Genomic DNA, 21,658 nt, shown 5'->3' with positions numbered 1-21,658 from the left:
TTTATTGCAAAGCAGGTTCAACTAAGATTTGAGTTTTATTTTTTCTTTGAGCCTTGCACTTTTAGATGAATTTCCATTTATACTGAGTAAAAAATAAAAATAAAAATGATGCACTGTTTCTGTGCAGTAGTTGCATCATGTTTAAGGTTAGGAAGAAGCATTCTGTTATTTCAATTTGAAGTCTGAAGAGAGAGAAATGGTTTTTGACATTAGTAAAATGGTTTCTGGTGGTTTTTTAAGTGGGCATTACCTTCTTCTAAACGGGATATATTTTTTTGAAAAGTTTCTCAAGGGTGGAAATAAAAAATTTGAAAATATGTTTTTAAACAAATATTGTATGTACCAGAATAATATGTTGCTGTTTGGGTCTGGTGATGTTGTTGTATTGAAGTACAAAGGATTATGTAGGACAATCCTATGCAAGAATGTCATTGGCTAAGGACCATCAAGATGAAAAAGAAATTTATAAATTTGTAGGAATAGATGGTTCTCCATTTAAAAAAAAATTTCCTGAAAACAACCCATTTTGAGGAAATAATTTAAAGGTATTTTTTGAGTTTTCAAAACTTTGTAATTTGTATTCGTAATTTCTAAAAATTGAAAAAATACAAGTCCCTAATTGTCTAAAAGAAGATGCCACTTGTGTCAATTGTCTAAGAAGCATGGACGCGGATACACGATACAAAATAGACATGTGATACGACATAGACATGCCGACATATCAATTTTGAAAACATGCAGGACACGACACATGAGGGATACACACAATATATGATTTTATACATTTATTTTGTGTCATATATATGAATATTTCATTAAAAGATAATACAAAATGTAACATAATGCTAATTCCTAAAGTTTAGAGGAGGAGGGAATGATAGGTATTCTATGTTGTTTTTCTTTGATCATTGTATCTTAAAAGTTATTTTGTTTAAACTTATAATGTGTTTTATGTCTATCTAAGTGATTGACGTGTGTCAAAAGCATGTTTTAGGACACATTTGGATTTGGACGGGTGTCAGATGCATGTTGAGTGTTGATATCAGACATGTACATGGAGACGCACCTTTTTAGTAGTGTTGATGCTTCTTAGTTGGTGGTACATGAAGAGAAGGTTTTTTGTTTTGGCTCTTGAATCCTTCAATTATGAAGAGCTGTCTCCTCCCTCTAGAACTTCTGTTATATTTGTTAGGAAAATACTATGCTTACAGGATTTTTATACAAAACAAAATTCAAAATTCATGATTTGTCAGGGACATTTTTTTAGAATATAAGTCATCTTGATTGATTTTTTGCTTTGAAATGAAAATCAAAACTTGCCATATCATTCTGTATTACTTTTATGTATAATTTATGTGTTTGTATAACATTGATCTATTCGTTTAGGCACCCATATATATATGTGTGTGTGTGTATAGCATCGAATGAGTTTAGTCGCCGCACCACTCACTTACATGCTTGGGCAATCACCTTGGAGTGTTATGTAGTGGAAGTTGTGTTATGAATTGATTAATTGCATGCTCTGAAAAGCGAATTACAAATACAAGGCAAGAAAATGAAAAACCTTAAACTTTTATTTAAGACCTAAAGCTGTGGTCCCTTGTAGTTTATCAATATTTACAAGAACTGAAGGTTCGCAAACCTCTAATATGAAATACTGAAGTACTGTGAATCACCTAGTAAATCCTACTGGAATTGAAAACAAAATATGATTTTTGATCTGATACCTGACTCTGATCATTTGTTTTATGTCACAGAGGATCTATGTGTGGGAAGGCTGAGAAACTGTTTACTTGAAACTGGAATGAACTTGACAAGCCAACCTATTGGCCAAGACATTGCAGCAATCACAATGCACGCGACCCATTGGCCCCAATTCAGCCTCTCAGTATCGGCAAATTTCTTTAGAAACTCCACCATGACCACTTGAAGGACTACTGTCATCCCGATAATGCCTACAAAGAGTTTGTTCTTAACTATCCCCTTAAATATATTCTTCTCCTCCATCTTCCTTGCATTGAACTCGTTAAAAACTTGGCACAGGACGAAACTATTGAACACCAGTGTGTCCTTGACGTTCTTGTTCACGCCAAAGATTGTGCTTCCCTTAAACTCGAGGATCAGCAAAACAGTTATTTGATACAAGGCCTGAACAATGAGGTTCCTCCACATGATCTTTGTTATAAGCGGTTCAGTTCGACCCACGGGTTGCTTTGTCATTAGATCATTACTCGGTTGCTCAGTGGCTAGTGCTAAGGCCCCCAAAGTATCCATTATGAGGTTCACCCACAGTAGCTGGACTGCTGTTAGCGGAACATCACCAGACGATATTGCTGAGACAAAGTTGACCACAAGGGCAGCCACGTTGACAGTGAGTTGAAATTGGATGAACTTTTGAATATTGTTGTATACGCACCGACCCCACTTCAAAACTGTCACCACCGAGGTAAAATTGTCATCTAATATGACTATATCCGAGCTCTCTTTCGCCACTTCTGTGCCTTGAATTCCCATTGAAAGTCCGATGTCTGCTTCTTTCAGTGCAGGTGCATCGTTTGTTCCATCCCCTGTGACCGCTACCACATGTCCTTTCCGCTTCAGGCACTTTACCATCAGAAGCTTGTCAAACGGGGACGATCTAGCCATTACGCGGATTGTGTTTATCTTTTCCATTCTCTCTTCATCTGAGTAATTTCTGAATGTCACTCCTTCGACCACTGCATTGTTCGAATCCTCATTGGGTTTGACAATCCCAGATTCGATAGCTATAGCTTTTGCAGTGAAGATGTTGTCTCCCGTAATCATTTTAACATCAACTCCGGCATCTCTGCAAGCTTGTACTGCTGCCCTGACACCTGGTCGACTAGGGTCCTTTAAACCGACAAGCCCTAACAAGGTAAGTCCAGTTTCTTCAATCTTTCTGCTGACCTCTACACTTTCGTCTGTAACTTCTTTGTAACCAAAGGCGATGCATCGCAAGCTTTTAGCCGCCATATCTTTAATAATCATTTCAAACTGCGTTCTTTCTTCATCATTCATGGGTATCATATTCCCATTTTTGGTGTTATAATATGAGCACATTGACAGAATCATCTCCGCAGCCCCTTTCCAATGTGCGTGAATTTTTTTTCCGTTCATCCTCGTCAAAACCCCACTTCGTTTCTTCTCTGAGTTGAAAGCTTCTACTTGAAGAATTTCATGACCTTGCTTCAGCTCATCAATATCCATAGCCAAATCAAACACGACCCAGGAGAGGATTGCTGACTCAGTAGGGCTTCCAGAAATTTCAGGTATTGATGTGGATAACTGTCTATAGACCTCGCCGGTTGTATTTAAACCGACACCTTCATGTAGCATTTCAAGAACATTAGGGGCTATTTTCAATGATGCTTTGTCTGTCATTACCTCTTTTCCAAGCCAAAATTCTGTTACCTTCATCTGGTTTAATGTAAGTGTGCCGGTTTTGTCTGTGCAGATAGTCGTGGCCGAACCCATTGTCTCGCAAGCAGAGAGTTTCCGAACCATGGAATTCTCAACCATCATCCTCTTCATTGAATAAGCCAAAGTTAGAGTCACAGCCAAAGGCAAACCTTCTGGAATCGCCACCACAACAATCGTAACTGCCGCAGCAACAATACGCACAACAGCATTCATGACATCATTTGCTTTAGTCTTGCTGCGGTTGAATTCTTGGTTCCCGTGCTCATCTTCAGTGTTTCCTGTGAAGTACCGGATGAGCAAAACTACGAGAACAAGGAAAGCAACCAGTAAACCGACCTTCCCGATATAAGATGTCAGTTTGTTAAGCCGAGCTTGTAATGGTGTTTGCTTGTCTGAGTCACGGCTTATCGAGCTCATCATTACACCCCATGCTGTATTCATGCCTACCGAAGTAACAAGCATGTGACCGTACCCATCCGTCACCTTGGTACCGGAGAGCAAAAATGGATTATCGGTTTCATTTACTTCAACGTAATCACTTTCCCCTGTCATGCTGGATTCATCCACTTTCAACGAGTGTCCGTCCAAGAACAACCCATCTGCCGGAACTTGATCACCGATCTTTAGACACACAATGTCACCCACTACGACTTCAAAAATCGATATGGGTTGTCTGCGGCCATTTCTCACCACTTCCACTTTCATCAGGTCACTGCTCTCATCAGAAAGCTTGTCAAACTGTCTGCTCTGCCTGAAGTTACTGATGGCAGAAACCACAACAACTAGAATGACAGCAACGATAATGCTTCCCCCGTCGTACCACCCTTCTGTGGGACCGTGCTGTTTGATTCCGAACCCGAGAGAGAACACTGCGCATACCAGAAGTATAATGATGGTGGTGTCTTTGAATGCTTCGAAGACAAAACTGAGAAAGCTCTTTGTGGGTGGTTTCTCGTATGTGTTCGAACCAAACACATTGATTCTCTGCTTAATATCACTCTCCTTGGCAGTGATACCAACTTTCATGTTGGTTTCGAGAATCGCTGCAACCTCTTTTACCCCGCCATATTGACAGAGACTGTTAAAGTTCTTCTCTCTCACTATCTCGGAGAGTGTTTTCTGATCAATATCGAATAAGGGTTTGTGATCGTGATTGTCATCATCGTCATCAATGGCTTGAATATCAATTGCAACGTAAGATGGGCCGGGCAAGAACCTGGGAAGGAATTGGGTGTTGTTGCCATTGGCAATGACTTTCTTGGCCAAAGAAACAACAAAATAGATGACTCTGAAGGCCTTTCGCAATCGCTTGTTGGGTTTTTGAACTGAGAGAGCTTTTTCGAGAAACATGATGGTATCGCCTGATTTACGAGATTGCAGAGGCATGGTTTGATGATGAAAGAAGAAGAAGAAGCTCATGAAACTATAATCTAAACAATGATTTTATAGTAACAGAAACCTGGAATGCAGAGCGTTTGTTTTTTAGAGAACGTTCACTGTAATTTCATTGCCTTGACATAATCAAAGGTTGTTGACAGTGAAATTGCGTGGAATGAGGTGGCAATGTCAGTTGTATAAATAACAAAAATGTTAGGAATTTTAAATTTTTTATCAAATGCCTCGTATAAATGTGTGAAATTTACATGGAATCCACGTGGTGTGGGTTCCACATTCCTATGAGATATTTAGTAGAAATTATGATAGAACTTTTAAGATTTCTAGTATTACTCAACAAATAAAGTTATCTTTATGTATAGATATTTTGTTTTACATTAAAAGGACCACACATCATTCTGAATGAAATTTTTTTATAAATTTTCTATTTGTATATCATTTATCTACTGGAGAAGTTAATTTGTGGTTGTGAAGCAAGTCGTGATGCTTCCACTTCGATAGCTATTGACTTAGACAATAGGGTTAATTTTTTAAGTTGTGTTTGGTTGGAGGATTTGTAAAAAAATTTGAAAAGAAAAAGGAAAAGGAAAAAGGTAAAAGTTGTGGAATTAGATAATATGTAGGTATATTTTATTCATATTTTATCTTCTTTTTTTTAAAAAAAATCTCTTTTTAAATTTTCTAACCAAACACAATATTAATGTTGGTATTTTGGCAAGATGTGTCAATTGATATTGGCGTGGAATATTGTTCTAAACAAAACTTATTAGTAGTTATCTGTATTTCGTTGAGTGTTGTTTGAAAAGGGTGGTAAACTTATTCGTAATGCAATTAATTAAATCAAATTAAGCAGTCTCAATGGTTGGTTACATAAATTATTTTTTATCATTCCATTCGGTCAAGGATTATATTATCAGTTAAATTAAATAATTTTGTTATCTCTTTTTATGCTGCATTCTAATTTAGTTTAGGTTTTTCCTTGTACCTAACATTTTAATCTGTGGTGATCATATCACTTTTTATAAGCAATGCATCTACAGATTTTTGTTATACATGATCAAACCATGGTAATTTGTCTGTTTGTTTTTTTTTCCTCCTTTTCAATTTAGCTTTAACTGGTGCTATTACTGCCATTTCAATTACACATTTATTTGTTCCTAACTTAATTGATTTGCAAAAATGCTAGAAATAGTATATAAGGATATTTACACTTTATTCTGTATTGTGAAAAGTCTAAAGTTTAGAATAATAAAGTGGAACGCAAATTGAGAAAGAAAATGAAGAGTGAATTCTTTCCTTATTCCTCTCAATTTTTTCTTCAATATAAATCTATTTAATGGAATATAACACTTAATACATATTTTATTTAACTTTTTAACTTATCTTATCCAAAAAGAAAAGAAAAATTGTATTTGTGTTAAAAATGTGAAATGACATCCCCGTACATTCCATTTTTATTTAACACTCCACTTTTATATCTAGAGTGTGTATAATTTATTTTTAAAATGTCTAGAATATGAATTGTGAAGTTGTACAATTTATTTGACCCCTTTTGGGCATGGACTATTATCACTATCCTCCATCAATTACAAATTGTTGTATGTTGTTTCATTATTCTTTTAATTCGTTTCAATCTCAACATAGTATTAATATCATATTATGGAAAGCGGGCATAAAAGTAATATGTAAATAACACATGCCAATTTTATGATTAAAATGTTCATTCAAAAGCTAATTTATTTATATATATGTGAGATATGCATATATCTTCTCTTTCCCGTAAAAAAATATGTTAGAAAATATATGCACATGTCACTTTTATTATTAGAGAACAAAATATATATATACACATATATGTACATATAAGCTAGTTTTTAAATTAACATTAGTCATAAAATTGGCATGCACAATATACATGCCATTTTTTCATCATGCTTTCATTATAGAATGTTGAAATTGAAACAAATCAAAAGATTAAAAGAGAAAATGTAACAATTTTTCATTGAGGAGGTAAAATATAATTTGCCCTGTGGACAAGAGATGCAGTGAATTTTCAAATTTTCATATTGCTCCATAATAGAGCTGTGCCACACACTTTCTTTTCTATACATTCAACTAAATACTGGAAATTTTGCTCAAATGAAAATAAGAAACAAAAAACAAAAACTTCTCTCTCTCTCTCTCTCTCTCTCTCTCTCTCTCTCATATGAAATGCATGTTGTGTTAGTTGAACTGAAATTTCCAAAACATATACTATGACTTGGGTTGAGAGAAGTTCTTCATTTCATTTATGATAAACACATGCATGACTGATGACTCTCCCACCCACCACCTCAGTCTTCAAGTTATAATATGAAATTCTATGCCTTTTTTCTCCTTAAAGTCTTTTTCTATATATATATATATTTATCAGATCAAGAGGTTTGGCAGCACAAAGTTTGATGACAAAGAAATTGAAGTTGTAATTGATGATGTATTTCACTTTGTGTCATGTCTTCCATCTTGATTAGATCATTGTTAGCCATTTGCTTAGCTAACATATTAGTAGTTTCAAGGTTTTTTGTTTAATAATTTTTATAGTATTTTGTTTTTATTTTTGTATATAGAAAACAGTAAATATGGTTATGCTGATTTTTCTAAAAATAAAAGAAAAAAATATATTTGGTACACATTTTTAAAAATAAACAAAACACATGCAAGAAATTTGCTTGAGTTGCTAGAAGGGATGGTTGAAGGATAGGAGTTGGCTCCGTGGGGAGGGAGGGTTGCTAGAGATAGTGGTTGACGGGTGGGGATTGGGAGAGGGAGGAGGGCATGGGTGACCGGGGGATGGGGTGGGCTCAGTGGGTGGGGAGAGGCAATAGTAGAGTCGGGGATTTTGACTTAAGGAAGCAACATTAAGTTGAAATCTTAGCAAAAATCACAATCTAATTGAATTTGATTTTCATTTGATGTCACGATAAAATCAATATATGTAATATATGCTTGAGTCAATCAATCACTTTTTTTTTGTTATTAATTTTATTTTTTGTATAATAATCATCATAGTTTAAAAGTAATCATATGCTTCCATCAAAAATAAGAACCAAATTTCATTCACATACACACGAAAAGAGATATATAAAGAGGATAGAGAAAGAATTAGAGAGATTATAAAATTTATAAGAAGATATTTTTAGCATGATTGAACATCTTAAGTGAAAAATTACAACCAAAAAAAAAAAAAAAGAGAAAAAAAAAGTAGAGAAATTTTTTTAAAGAAAATTCTTGAAACTTTAAAAAAATAAATTAATTTTTTTAGACTAATTACCACAAAAAAAAAAAAAAACCCTTAATATTTGACTCTTATAAAAAAATAAATCCTGAATTTTTAATTTTGTCAATTTAAACTCTAGTCTTTTAATTTGTTTTCAATCTAAATCAGGTGTTTATTTTCATTGAATAAAACAACCAAAAAAAAGAGAGGATATTTTAGTTGTTACACTTAATAAAAAAGATATTTTAGATATTTTATGTATACTTATATTGAGTTTAATGGCTGAAATACTATTTTTTTTTATTGATTTTACTTGACAAAAATAGGTAAATGATTTAAATTGAAAACAAATCAAATGATTAATTAGAGCTTAAATTTACAAAATTAAAAATTCAAGATTTATTTTGTTATAAGAGTCAAACTGTGATTTATTTTTTTGTAATTATCCATTTTTTTATATTAGAAGCAATAGAGTAATTTTTTAAAACAACACCGCTACGGAGCCCGATAAATCAAAGGCTCGAATGGCTCGAAATCCCAAAACGACGTCGTTTTAAGATTTTTTTTTATTCTCTTACCGGTAAGATAATATTTTTCGTACCATTTGAGCCATTCGAGCCTCAGTTTTTTGGGCTACGGAGCATTTTTGTTTTTAAAAACATGTGTCCCCCTCAGTCTTGGGTGGCTTTGCCCTTCGTTCGAGGTGGTTGGAGGTGGTGACTGGCAGGTGAAGGTGGCGAGCTAAAAAACGAGAGAATAAAAACTTATTTTTAAAATATGTGAAAATATATATGCATATATATTATTTTTTAAACCTTTATAAATTTTTAAAACAAAAAAATTGTCAAACGTGTTTTGGTTATTTTTCACCTATACGATAAACATGGGAGACCCATGGATGGAGTCTTTTTGTATGAATCTTCTTCTCTCTCTTTTTATTTATTTATTTATTGGGTACAGTCTTTTTATATAAATTTTCTTCTCTGTCTCTTTTTTAATTTCTATAAATTACACTGACATGTGTTTGGAAAAAATACAATAAATTTCACAAATTTAACCTAATTACATTAGGCCTTAATAATGTTTTAATTCACATAACACTAGTTTTATTTTTATCAATACTCTATTAGTTATATGAATAAAAAATGATATCATCCCTTACATGAAAATGTATATTTCATATTGTTTATTTTTATATTTTCACACTATATGTATTAGTTTTGATCAATTTAATCATACTAAAAGAGAGATCGGTATAATTTTATCAAAATTGTGAGACTTATGATATTTTCTCTAAACCTTATGGAAAGTAAGTATAATTTATTTATTTATTATTATTATTATTGGGCGGTGTAGTGAAGCATACATGTGAACATGTCATAGATCATTCAAAGAGATATACGAAATTTCTTTATAAATAAGGCTAAGTTTGATTAGGATAAAATTGGAGGAAGGTGGAGAATATATATATATATATATGAAAGTGGTGAAAGTTACAATAAAAAGAAAAAAAAAAAAAAAGAAGAAGCTAATTTTCATGTATAACTCATATTATAATGATAACTAAACTTTTAGCTTCTCGCAATAATTTAAAAAAAAAAAAAGGTTAAATTTATTCATAAGTGGTCACTTATAAATAGAATTTCAAATTTATCTATTTTTTTTCATAAAATTCTCATCCCAAGCAAATGCATGTGAGCAAATATATATATTTTTTTATTTCATTTATTACCATTTTTACTTTTCACCATTTATTTCTTTCTATTCAAATAAACCCCCCCCCCCCCCCCAATGAGCTTCCGAACAAACAAGTTGGTTTCATAAGTGTTGGCTATAATCTAATTTTTTAAAATCCAAATCTGTCTTTGAGCTATCAATCTTTCAAATGTAATCTATTATCTATATGTATCTATCTATCTATCTATACTATATATATAACCAAATGTAGTTATTTTGTCAAAAGCTTCCAAATATTTATTCTTAAATTCTCATAATTTTAAAACAATCTCTTTCTTACATGGCAACCTTCTTTGATTGCCTTTCATGTTTTCTATTTTTCTTCATTTTTTATTTGTTTGATTAATTAAAATTAAAATTAAAATTAATTTCATTATTAATGGATAAAGATTTGAATTTCAAAATTCGTCCATATAGATAAACATATAAAAACTAAAAATTAATTTTATAATCTACGGATAAACATAAAAAATAAACAATTAATTAAAAAATAATAATTTCATAACTTATAGATAATTTAAAATTTCTTCCCATAAATAAACAAATAAAATTTGATAAATAACTTATAAAAATTAATTTCATGGCTTACAAATAAAGATAAAGATTAAATAATTGATTTTTTTTAAAAAAAACAAAATTACTTTCTTTTCCCCCCCCTCATTTCATACTTTAATTAATTTCATTATAGATAAACATATAAAAATTCATAAATAATTTATGAAAATTTATTTCATGACCTATAGATAAAGATAAAAATTTTAAAAATTGTTTAAAAAAAATAATTTCATGAATTATAAATAAATAAACATATAAAAATTGATAAATAATTTATAAAGATTAATTTCATGACCTACGGATAAAGATAAAGATTAAATAATTTATTTTCAAAAAATTAAAATAATAAAATTTAGATAAAGATATGATTTGTTAATCTATATATCTATCAAAAACATATATATCTAAATTTTTATTTTGATTTACTCATTTTTTTTTCTCCTATCACATATTATCTTTTTTTATTTTAAATTTTTTATCTTATGAAATGCTCTTATCTAAACCTTCTTATCTTCTATTAAATTCTTAACATTCTCTTGATAATTTTTATTATTCGTTATTATCTACCAAATGATAAAGATTATAAAAAAAAAAAAAATTATCGCTCTGAATGAGAATAGTATTAATAATGAAATAATAAAGGCTACATGGGAGAAAGTAGCACAAAAATCTCACAAAATTAATTTTCTTCACTATATTTATAAAAGGTAATAATTTGAGATTCTTTCTATTAGTTATTAAAAATAATTTGCATTAGATCATTATTATGTTTTTTTTTTTTTTAAATTTTATAAGGCTGTCATTCGTTATAGTATTTCTTCAATCCCATCTCCAAATTCTCTCTTTGAAATTTTTGCTTTTTCAATAATTAAGTTTAGAATCAATTTCTTATCAAATTTGTTTTCTTGATCCTTATTTTATTGAAGGATCGAGACGAATAAAACTTTCATATAATATATGAAATTAATGAATATAATACAAAGATAATAGGGAAGTACTACATATTTGTCAATATCTCTATGTTATTATTAGTTGATTTGCTTGATTATACTATCAATTTAGAGCCCATATGATTTAATTCATTGTTCATAACTCTATTTGTATTTGACCATTTTTTCGTTGAGTAACCGATATAATTTTTTTTTTTGGGTTCATAATAACATTTTAATGTATTAAGAGCAAGCATAAAAAAAATTTCTTAAAAAGTCCAACACATATGATTATTATCAAAATATTAAACTTTAATATAATATAATAAAAAAAAGACATTTAATTCATTGAAAAGTCCAACACATATGATTATTATCAAAATATTAAACTTTAATATAATATAAAAAAAGGAAAAAAAGAAGACATTTAAAATAATAATAATAAAAAAAATATTTAAAAATCACAATCTATCTATACAATATATTAAGCAAAATGAGGTTTTTAACCTCCAGGCCTGTGGGAGCTCCAATATCCCAATCTGAATTTTCTAAATTTTTAATTTTTTTTAAAAAAAATCTCAGCATTTATTGATTTGGTCAAACTCTCCTGATCAGTATTTATTAACTTTTTTCAATCCACATATCTTTCCACATGCCTGCATTTATTGATTTGGTCAAAATTCCCAGATCAGCATTTAAAATCCCCTCAAACAAATAATTATAGATATAATCCGTACATAGTTACTGCAATACCCTTTTCAACTTCTCTCATACACTATGGTTAGTGATAAGATTGTTAAATTATTTTTATAAAAAATTTTAGAAAACATAATTCACATTTTAAAAAAAATCTAAAACAAATATAAATATTTATAATTATTCCGTGCATAGGACGGGTGATAGATAATTCACATATATAGATAATTGTAAACACAATCCGTGCATAGAAGCTCCAATCTCCCAATCTGAATTTTTTAAATTTTTTATTCAAAAAAAAAACTAAGGCTCTGTTTGGTTGTGAACTGAAATCAATTTTCAACACGTGGGCTCGCGTATGGCGTTTGGATACGATGTTCAAAAATTGATTCCGCGTGTTAATTCAAATTACATTTTGAAAATCTGTTTGGTAGCAAATATCTCCCTTTCAACGTTTCTGCCTTGTTCATCATCTCCCAACTTTCACGTGAACCTCATCTACACCGGTCCTTCAGATTTATCACGGGCGGCTTCTCAGTGTTCAGATTCATCACGGATGAGTTTCAGAGAGTTTCAGAAGTCAGACTCATTTTATAAATAATGAATCTACCCAACCCGCTTCGTACTCGTATCATATTTCACAAATCAACTGAGTTACGATTTGTGCGTTGCGGACGATTCTTATTACGGGCAACCAAACAACGACGACTGCGAGGTGAAATTACTCACAAAATTATTTACATATTTTGTTATAGGGAAATTATTTGAGAAATTCATTCTAATTTTTTTTTCAGGTCAAATTTATCAAATTTATTGTCGAATTCAACGAGCAAACAGTGGCACGTTCAATCAGTATACACATTCCATCACCGGCGATAATTATTCAACTCTCACTAATCTGGTAAATAAATCCCACTATCTGAAAATGATTTCAAACGAGTCGATCAACTGTTTCAACTTTTTGTTCTTCAAGAATAGTGTAAATCATTCATCTGTTATGTATAAATGATTTTGGAGAAGTTGAAATCAGTTCGTAAATGGTTTATCAGAATTTGGTATGTCGTATTTTCCATTTCAGATCGGTTGTCATCTGTTATCTGAAAATGATTTCAAATGAGTAGATCAACTGCTTCAACATTTTGTTCTTCAAGAATAGTGTAAATCATTCATCTGTTATGTATAAATGATTTTGGAGAAGTTGAAATCAGTTCGTAAATGGTTTATCAGAATTTGGTATGTCGTATTTTCCATTTCAGATCGGTTGTTATTTGAAATTATGAACGGTTTGAACCTTTCTTCTATCAAAGGTATAGTGGCAGTGCCTGGAACACCCGGCCGGTCGTCCCCCGGGTCATCCGGCCGGTCGACCGGCCGGTCGACCACCCGGTCTTCCCACCTCTCTTCCGGTTTTGTCTTCCACTTTCCATTCCTGAATGGTTTGAGCCACCGGTCCTCCCTGAACTGTTTGAACCCACCGGCTTTTTTACTATTTTTTTTCCTTAATTTCAATTAACAACCAATACTGATTTGTTTTGAATTCAAATCAATATAACACAATGTTAAACACATTGTTAAACATTGAATGTTAACTGAATTTTTTTTGTAAAACATTGTTAACTGAATGTTAACATTGTGTTTTTTTTAATTCAGATTTTTTTTTTTTTTTACATTGTTAACAACCAATATTAATTTTTTTTTTAATCTGATTGTTAATTAAAAAAAATTATTGATTTCTTTCCTACTATTTAAACGCAATGTTAACTGAATTTTGAGGCTTTGAGAGCAAAGACACCCCTAGCGCTGGCACATACGATTAAAACCAGGGATAGCTACTGTTACATTACCATTTAGACATATATATGTCTATATTTATTTATTTATATGGTAAACAAGATTTATACAAAATATAGTAAAGTTTTTAATTTTTATAGCATTTCATTTTTTATTAATAATTTATCATTCATATGAATATGAATTAAAAAAAAATAATAATGTTATCTTTTTTACATTAAAATATTTTTATTTTGATCTTATTAAAAGATAAGTCAATATACTTATGTTAAAATTAATTATATTTTTTCATAATTTTTCAACAGATTAGAATATTTATGTATGTATTTTAATTTTTTATTATTTTGAGTCATATTTTAATTTATAGAAATAAATAAATAAAATGTTCATACCATACTTTTGTTTTGATCGAGTTCATACTATACTTTACCCTCCTTTTCTTTCTATTGGCTGAAATTACATTTTGTAGAATTAAAAAAAAAAAGGTTTAGCGAAATTTTTTTTATGCAAAATTTTTTTTGATAAAACAAAAAAATGTTTTTTCCATGACTACTTGCAAGGGGTCGTTTGGGACACAGGAAAAAAAGTTGGTTTTGGGTTTATAAAAGTCGATTTTTTTTTTTTATTTGTGGTTATATTTCTGCTATCTGAATGTTTTTTTTTTTTTGTGATTATATTTCTGTTATTTAAATTCAATTAATCTGCTACGTACTTTTTTCCTTGAAATAAAATAATCTGTTATTTTTCCTTTATCTATGTTCTCCTTCAAATCATTTTGCACTGTTATTGTTGTATATCCATCGCAGTGTTCTTTAAAATACTCTGTTCTGCTTGTATATTCATCCCAAACTAGTTGAAATATAATTTGTATATTTATAGATGGATGGAAATAATTCCGATGACAATGAGAACACCAAAATGTGGACGCCCAGAATTGAAACGAAATTAATAAATATGTTGAGAGATGAGGTTAGAAACAATCAAACAACGGGCCGTACTACTTCGTGGACAATTAGGCATTGGAATCATTATGCAAATCAGTTGCACAACATATATGGATTTCGGTATACAGGTGTTAAGGTGCGCCAAAAATATCAGCACTTGAAAGCTGATTACCAGACATTCAAGCGACTCCAGGCACAGACTGGTCTGGGATGGGATCCTATTATAGGCACTGTTGTTGCACCCGATGAATTTTGGGATAAGGTTTTCCATTAATCTGTACTATTTTCTAATTTTATTTTAAACGTTTCATGATATACACAATGCTTAATTCTTGTTTTGTACTTGTTGTAGGCTAGCAGAAATGTGAAGAAGTTTAGGACAAAAGGGTTTGAATATTTTTCAGGAAATGGCAGAAATTGTTGAAAATTGTTGTGCTACAGGGGCCCTGTCTCGTGCATCCACACAAGGACCCCTTGACTCAAAAGAAGAAGACGACATGTTAAATAAATTTTGGAACGCTGATGCTGGTGGGAGTAACGCTGGTGGGAGTAATGCTGCTAAGGCCATTCCTGTTGACTTATTCGGGGATGAGTATATAGATCCAGCAAAGGGCAAAAGTCACAAGAGAGGCCCTGCAACCAGCCAGACTGACAGTGGTCATTCCAAAAAGTCATGGTCAAGTGGGTTTGATGATGTGTGTGCTGCTTTCACATCCTATGTACAAGCCAAAACAGGACATTCACGTGCACGAGAAAATGAGACTGAGGCTGTAAGTGCAGGTGGTGATGATTATTCCCTTGATGCATGTCAAGATGCATTGCTTGAGCTTGGGGACATACCACCATTGCAGTACGTTAGGGCACTGACACTGTTCAAGGATAAGGAATGGCGAAGGTTTTTCATGTGCACTCCTACCCATTTGCGCCTAGCCATGATCCTCGCTTTGCAGTGAACTGAGATTATCCCTGTTTTGCTTGTGTTAGCAAATCTTCTTGGCTGAACTGTTTGATCATTTCATTATCCCTGATTTGGTTTTAATTCTTATTTTTTTCATTCCATCATATCCTCTTTCCTTTTCTATGTTCGTATGTTTTTTTTTTTTAACTTTTAAGTGTTTTCTGTTATATTAAAACTATGGAAGTTATTATAATATGACCATGTGTTAAATAAATTTTGTTATCCTCTGAATTTTACTGTTTCACCAATAACGCTAACTGTTACTGCATGAATAACATATTTTATAAGTATGCTTTTACTGTGATGTAGACAAAGGCATATGTCATTCGACAGAAAAAACAATACAATGGAGCTCTCATCAGAGGAGGATGAGGTTGTTGATGATTTTATGGATTTCTTGATGATTGCTGTAATGCATGACCATATCAACGCGTCAAGTAGTCGCCGACCGCAGCGAACGTGTCCATTCAGAGGTGATGATTACATCTTCGGCCTATTAAATGGCCATCCAGAAACAATGATGAACGTTATACGAATGGATGCACAAACATTCATTTTATTGAAAGACACTTTACTCCATAATGGCTTTATCGATACTGAACATATGCATATACGTGTGGAGGAATCGCTTGGAATTTTTTTATACACTTTCGCACAAAATGATCGCCATCGAATAATGACAGATAGATTTCAACACTCAACGGAAACAATTTGTCGGCACATAAAAATTGTTATGCGGGCATTGTGCAAGCTTTCATCATCGGTTATCAAACCACGTAACCTAGAGGACATCCCAGGAAAAATTTTAAATGACAGGCGGTTTTTTCCCTGGTTCAAGGTACGAACAGTGTGACTGTCCTGTAAATTTGTTCATATCTATAAGGGTTGATAAATATTATTATTTTTTAATTATGAAAGTAAAATCAATCAGTTTGTTTCACTTTTAATATCAAAGGATGATATCTGTCAATTAGGATTGTGTCGGTGCTATCGATGGCACATTGGTGGATGCATGGGTCCCTGCTTCAAGACAACATACATTCCGCGGTCGGAAAGCAACGGTATCGCAAAATGTACTCGCAGCTTGCAACTTCGATATGTTGTTCACATTTATTAATTCTAGATGGGAAGGTAGCGCTCACGACAACGCTATTCTGGTTGACTCTATTACACGAGCTGATCTACAGTTCCCACACCCACCCAATGGTGACTGTCCCTGAACAACATACTGTACACTTTTTTCCTTGGCTGTTTTTATACATATCAATTGACAGAACTGTGTATTCATTATTTACATGTAGGCAAGTACTATTTAGTTGATGCTGGTTTCACGAACATGCCTGGATTTCTTGCTCCATTTCGGTCTCAACGATATCACTTGCAAGAGTTTCGTGGCCATCGTTATGCAGGACCTAAGGAATTGTTTAACCATCGACATTCGTCATTACGCAACGTCATAGAAAGAACATTTGGTGTTTTGAAGAAGCGCTTCCCAATATTGCGGTCCATGCCAAATTACAAGTCTACACGACAAGGGCCTCTCATGATTGCATGTTGTGTAGTGCACAATTGGATCCGTTTGCATGCAGTTATGGATCCATTCTTTATGGAAGCTGATAATGAAATGGCCGCAGAAGCAGAAGCAGACGGGCTTCCTGGAGACCAACCTGACTACGTTGACATGTCACAACATGGGTTAACGTCCCAATCGAACGTTAGGGATGCAATTGCTACTGCTATGTGGCAAAATCATGTTCACCATGGGCACTGAAGATAATGGTTTTCTTAGTACATGTGTAGTTAAATATGCTGTTCATGCAATGTGTAATATGCAAATTTATGTATAGTTTACCAAAGACAATTAAATATGTTGTTATTAATATGCAATGTGTTTCTTAATAACTTTTAGAAATAAATATGTTGTCATTAAATTAAATGTGGTGGTGGGTGGTGGGTAGTGGGTGGTGGTGGCAGATGGGTGGTGGGTGGTGGTGGCAGGTGGGTGATGGGTGGTGGATGGTGGTGATGGGTGGCGGGTGGTGGGTGGTGGTGGCAGATGGGTGGTGGATGGTGGTGGGTGGTGGGTGATGGTGGCAGATGGGTGGTGGGTGGTGGGTGATGGTGGCAGATGGGTGGTGGGTGGTGATGGGTGGTGGTACCAGGTAGGTAGTGGGTGGTGGTAGCAGGTGGGTAGTGGGTGGTGATGAGTGGTGGATGGTGGTGATGGGTGGTGGGTGGTGGCAGATGGGTGGTGGGTGGTGGCAGGTGGGTGGTGGGTGGTAGTGGTAGGTTGGTGGTGGGTGGTGGTGGCAGGTGGGTGGTGGTGGCAAGTGGGTGGTGGGTGGTGATGGGTGGTGGTGGGTGGTGGTGGCAGATGGGTGGTGGATGGTGGGTGATGGTGGCAGATGAGTGGTGGTGGCAGGTGGGTGGTGGGTGGTGATGGGTGGTGGATGGTGGTGATGGGTGGTGGGTGGTGGTGGTGATAAGTTCACCATTTAAAAGTGTAACAAATAACGAATAATAATAAGAATAATAATAATAATAAATTAAATAACATAAAATAATTATTATATTTTACTTTTTTATATCCCCCGATATAAAAAACAGAATGTTTATTATTAAATATATTTTTTTTTGCTTATATGAATTTTTTTTTTCCTTTTTCATTAAAAAAAAGAATGTTTATTATTAAATATTTGTTTTTTTAGTACACATGTTTATTATTAAATTATAAGTTGTTGTATTTAATTTCAGAACATTAATTTCATTTTTTCTATTAATTGATGCACACAAATTATTTAATAATTGTGTAATTTTTATTTTTTTTATTGAAATGAAGGTTTTCATAGGCATGTATGACGTACTATTTATTAACATTATAACTGTGTAATTAAATGCTTCCAAAAAAAATCCCTCGTTCTTATTCATTACGTGAATAGAAAAGTTTATAACAAAATAACAAAAGTAAAACAATCACAACAAAACTCACCAAATAAATAAGCAAAACAAAAATAAGGGAAAAAAAATATAACAACCGTATGATTTTTAAACAAGTTAAGCATCGTTATCAGGTGGTGTTGGAGGTAGAGGGAAATGCTGATGGTACAGCTGAGTGACTCGATGGTCAATCAGATCAATGCAGTTCCTTGTCAGTTCAGCACGTCTCTCGGAGTCTACGCGGAACTCACCAAATTGATGAATTAGTGAGTTCTGAGCGGTGGCAATTTCATCGAATCGAGTACCAAATTCATCAAACCGAGTACCCAGTGTATTGAGCTGATTAGCCATTTGTTGTTCCCATTGTAGGCGCTGATTGTACCGTTCTTGTTCCAAGGCTAAATAATCTGTCCAGTAACGGGGTTGTTCATTTGGTGGCATGGCATTGTCATTGGGTTCTTCCTCATCAAGTATTGGTTCATTTTGAAGATTAAGAGAGCCCATCAACGTGTCAGAACCACCAGCTCAGGTCAGTGTATATTCAGAAATTGGTGAAGTGATTTTGATCGATACTTCATCTTCAAGGTTCACATCATGGGCTTTGAAAATTATGGTTAGTAAAGCTCCAAAAGGTACGGACCGGCCACTCAGAGTATCCAATTTTGCAACCATCATTTCTTTTAGTAATATAAAGCATAAATCTAATTTTTGTCCAATTTCAAAACAATATAACAAGTAAACTTGAAAACATGAAACAGTATTATAATGTCCTTTTTTGGGGGTGAAATTTTCAACTATCCATCGATGGAGAATACGAAGGTGAGGTTTTAAATGGCTGACTTTTAAATTAGTGTCGCTAAATCGATTGTCACAAATTGTGGTATAAATCTGAGTGACATCATCAACAATTTTTTCTAAGGCAGACTCATTTTGAAAATAACATTGTAAATCTCCTGTTTCGACTCCAATAATTTGTGCAAAACGACGCAGAGAGAGTGTGATTCTTTTCCCCTTAACATAAGAGGTAAGACTCCACGGTTCATTTTGTTGGTCACCCGCTGTCAAGTGAACATAAAATAATTGTACAAGACGGGGATATATCTTACTTGGTAAATTATTTAATGGTAACCATCCCATTGTATCTAATTTGCCAATTAAGAGTGAATCATATTGAGAAGGTAGTTTTACGTTTCTCCCCGTAACAATTGGTTGACGAATGAAATGTTCATAGGCTTGTTCATAATGATATCTTGCAAAATCATTTGTTGGATAGCCATCATCTTGTTGCTGTGGTGGTGGTACAGGGTTTGACGATTCACCAACTTCGGGTCTGGTTCGTTTTGTTCTTGACATGATTGTTCTTGGCATGATGACTGTAAAAGTGAAAGAAAAATGTATATTAAAATATAGGAGAGGTAAGAAAAATGAATGAAAAATATATCAAACATTAGTATCTTTTTATGCATACAAACTTATTTTTATGAAAAAAATAAATATAAAAAAATTTGGTGACAAAATTTAATTCGGCAGATTCCAAAGAAACAGATTTGTATAAAAAAAAATCATAGGGAATAATATTTGTCATTGGGGTTTGATTCATAGAGTTTATTAGAACTTTGAAACTGATAATTAGAAAAATAAATGATAGTGCGAAAAAATTATAACAGATATCAGAAAATATAACAAATGAAAATGGAACAGATTTATGAAAATGGAACAGAAATGAAAAGTGACTGGTCCGGGATGACCGGGCGGAAGTCCAACGGGATGACCGGCGGGATGACCGGCCGGTCGTCCTCCCCTTCCCCTTCAGTGAAGCTAATTTCTGAAGCTCATGTCTGAATTTCTGAAGCTCATGTTTGAACCAAATATGAAGATGAACTGGCATCAAAATCTCACCTGTAAATTATGGAAGTGGAGAAGGAGGACCTAACCAGATGGTGGATATCTTCTATTTGTCTAATTTAATTCTGTGATGTAACTGGAGAAGGTGCTTCCGAGAAGGTGAAGTTGGTGCGGTAAATAGAAGGAGATTCAGATTTAATAGGAAGGGTGAGGTCCAGAAGGGTGAGGTTCATATAATTGTAGGAATTTTTTTTTTTTTTACTTTTTATTTGTTAAATATAATATTATTACTTTTTTCAAATCAATATCACATGCGTCCTCAGCTTTTTCTTTCCCTCACTGTTAGAACACAACTATTATATAATAGGGAGTATATATTAAGTAAGTGAAATTACGATCTTACCCTTTGTATTTTGTTTTATATCATCACTTCTCATTTAAGTCCATGGGCATAATGGTCATTTCATATGTCAATTCCTACAATTATATGAGCTCTTCGTAGACAATAATAGAGTGCATTTCTGTTACACATCTATACTAAATTACAAAAAATGTAATAAATGAAAAATAAATTGATAATATTTTGTAAGATTTATATTATGATTTGTATTTTAAAATATAAAAGTTAGTATATTTATCCCTTCTTTATTAATATGTATTTTCAAAAGTTGTTGACTTTAACAAAATGTTAGAAAAAAATTAAAAATGTATTTTATAAATGAATTGATAGAAAAATTAATTGGCAGAAAAAATTGACATCGGTTTATTTTAAAATGAAAAAATTATTTCGAAATCACAATTATTCAAAAAAATTACTAAAAAAAAATAATTGACAAAAAAAATCAATGTTTAATTTCAGTATTTTAAAAATAGTTTGGTTATTATTGTTGATAAAAAATATAGATATCGATATCGATATATGAGTTGTGTGTTTGATGATAAATTATTGATTGAATTAAGTTTTGAAAATTACTTTCAAAACACATCATCAAACAAATTTTCACCTTTCACATGTCACATCAAACTTCCAAAACATAATTCAAAATACATCTTCAAAACACAATTCAAAACTCTATTTAAAAATCATAACCAAACAAATTTTCTACACTCAAATCATAATTCTACAACCCATAAACTCAAAATACAATTCATACTCTCAAATCACATTTACAAA

General features: G+C 32.5%; 2 protein-coding genes and 1 pseudogene across 3 annotated transcripts; 2 read left to right on the top strand and 1 right to left on the bottom strand.

Moving 5' to 3' along the window:
* Positions 1 to 1,486: 1,486 nt before the first annotated feature.
* LOC114279788 (calcium-transporting ATPase 12, plasma membrane-type pseudogene) lies at positions 1,487 to 4,852 on the bottom strand (annotated as a pseudogene). The gene has a single exon (XR_014330242.1). The product of XR_014330242.1 is annotated as a calcium-transporting ATPase 12, plasma membrane-type pseudogene (transcript).
* A 9,827-nt stretch (positions 4,853 to 14,679) lies between these two features.
* On the top strand, positions 14,680 to 15,697 carry LOC145791743 (uncharacterized). The gene is made up of 2 exons (XM_082872170.1): positions 14,680 to 15,006; positions 15,149 to 15,697. Exons 1-2 carry the CDS (start codon positions 14,680 to 14,682, stop codon positions 15,695 to 15,697), a joined length of 876 nt encoding a protein of 291 aa, XP_082728296.1.
* A 1,102-nt stretch (positions 15,698 to 16,799) lies between these two features.
* LOC145791742 (uncharacterized) lies at positions 16,800 to 17,486 on the top strand. The gene is made up of 2 exons (XM_082872169.1): positions 16,800 to 16,908; positions 17,004 to 17,486. Exons 1-2 carry the CDS (start codon positions 16,800 to 16,802, stop codon positions 17,471 to 17,473), a joined length of 579 nt encoding a protein of 192 aa, XP_082728295.1. The 3' UTR covers positions 17,474 to 17,486.
* Positions 17,487 to 21,658: the final 4,172 nt, after the last annotated feature.

Source organism: Camellia sinensis, chromosome 5 (assembly GCF_055761805.1).
Source record: "Camellia sinensis isolate YWXY chromosome 5, ASM5576180v1, whole genome shotgun sequence".
Classification (NCBI taxonomy): Eukaryota; Viridiplantae; Streptophyta; class Magnoliopsida; order Ericales; family Theaceae; genus Camellia; species Camellia sinensis.
Note: the sequence above shows the minus strand (reverse complement) of the source record. Positions and strands in the feature narration are given on the sequence as shown.

What these genes read in the sequence shown, in the direction of transcription:
- LOC145791743 (XM_082872170.1), top strand. Translation starts at nt 14,680, where the DNA reads ATGGATGGAAATAATTCCGATGACAATGAGAACACCAAAATGTGGACG. An exon ending in CCGATGAATTTTGGGATAAG is followed by an intron (nt 15,007 to 15,148) that starts GTTTTCCATTAA and finishes AATATTTTTCAG; the next exon opens with GAAATGGCAGAAATTGTTGA.
- LOC145791742 (XM_082872169.1), top strand. Translation starts at nt 16,800, where the DNA reads ATGTTGTTCACATTTATTAATTCTAGATGGGAAGGTAGCGCTCACGAC. An exon ending in GTTCCCACACCCACCCAATG is followed by an intron (nt 16,909 to 17,003) that starts GTGACTGTCCCT and finishes ATTTACATGTAG; the next exon opens with GCAAGTACTATTTAGTTGAT.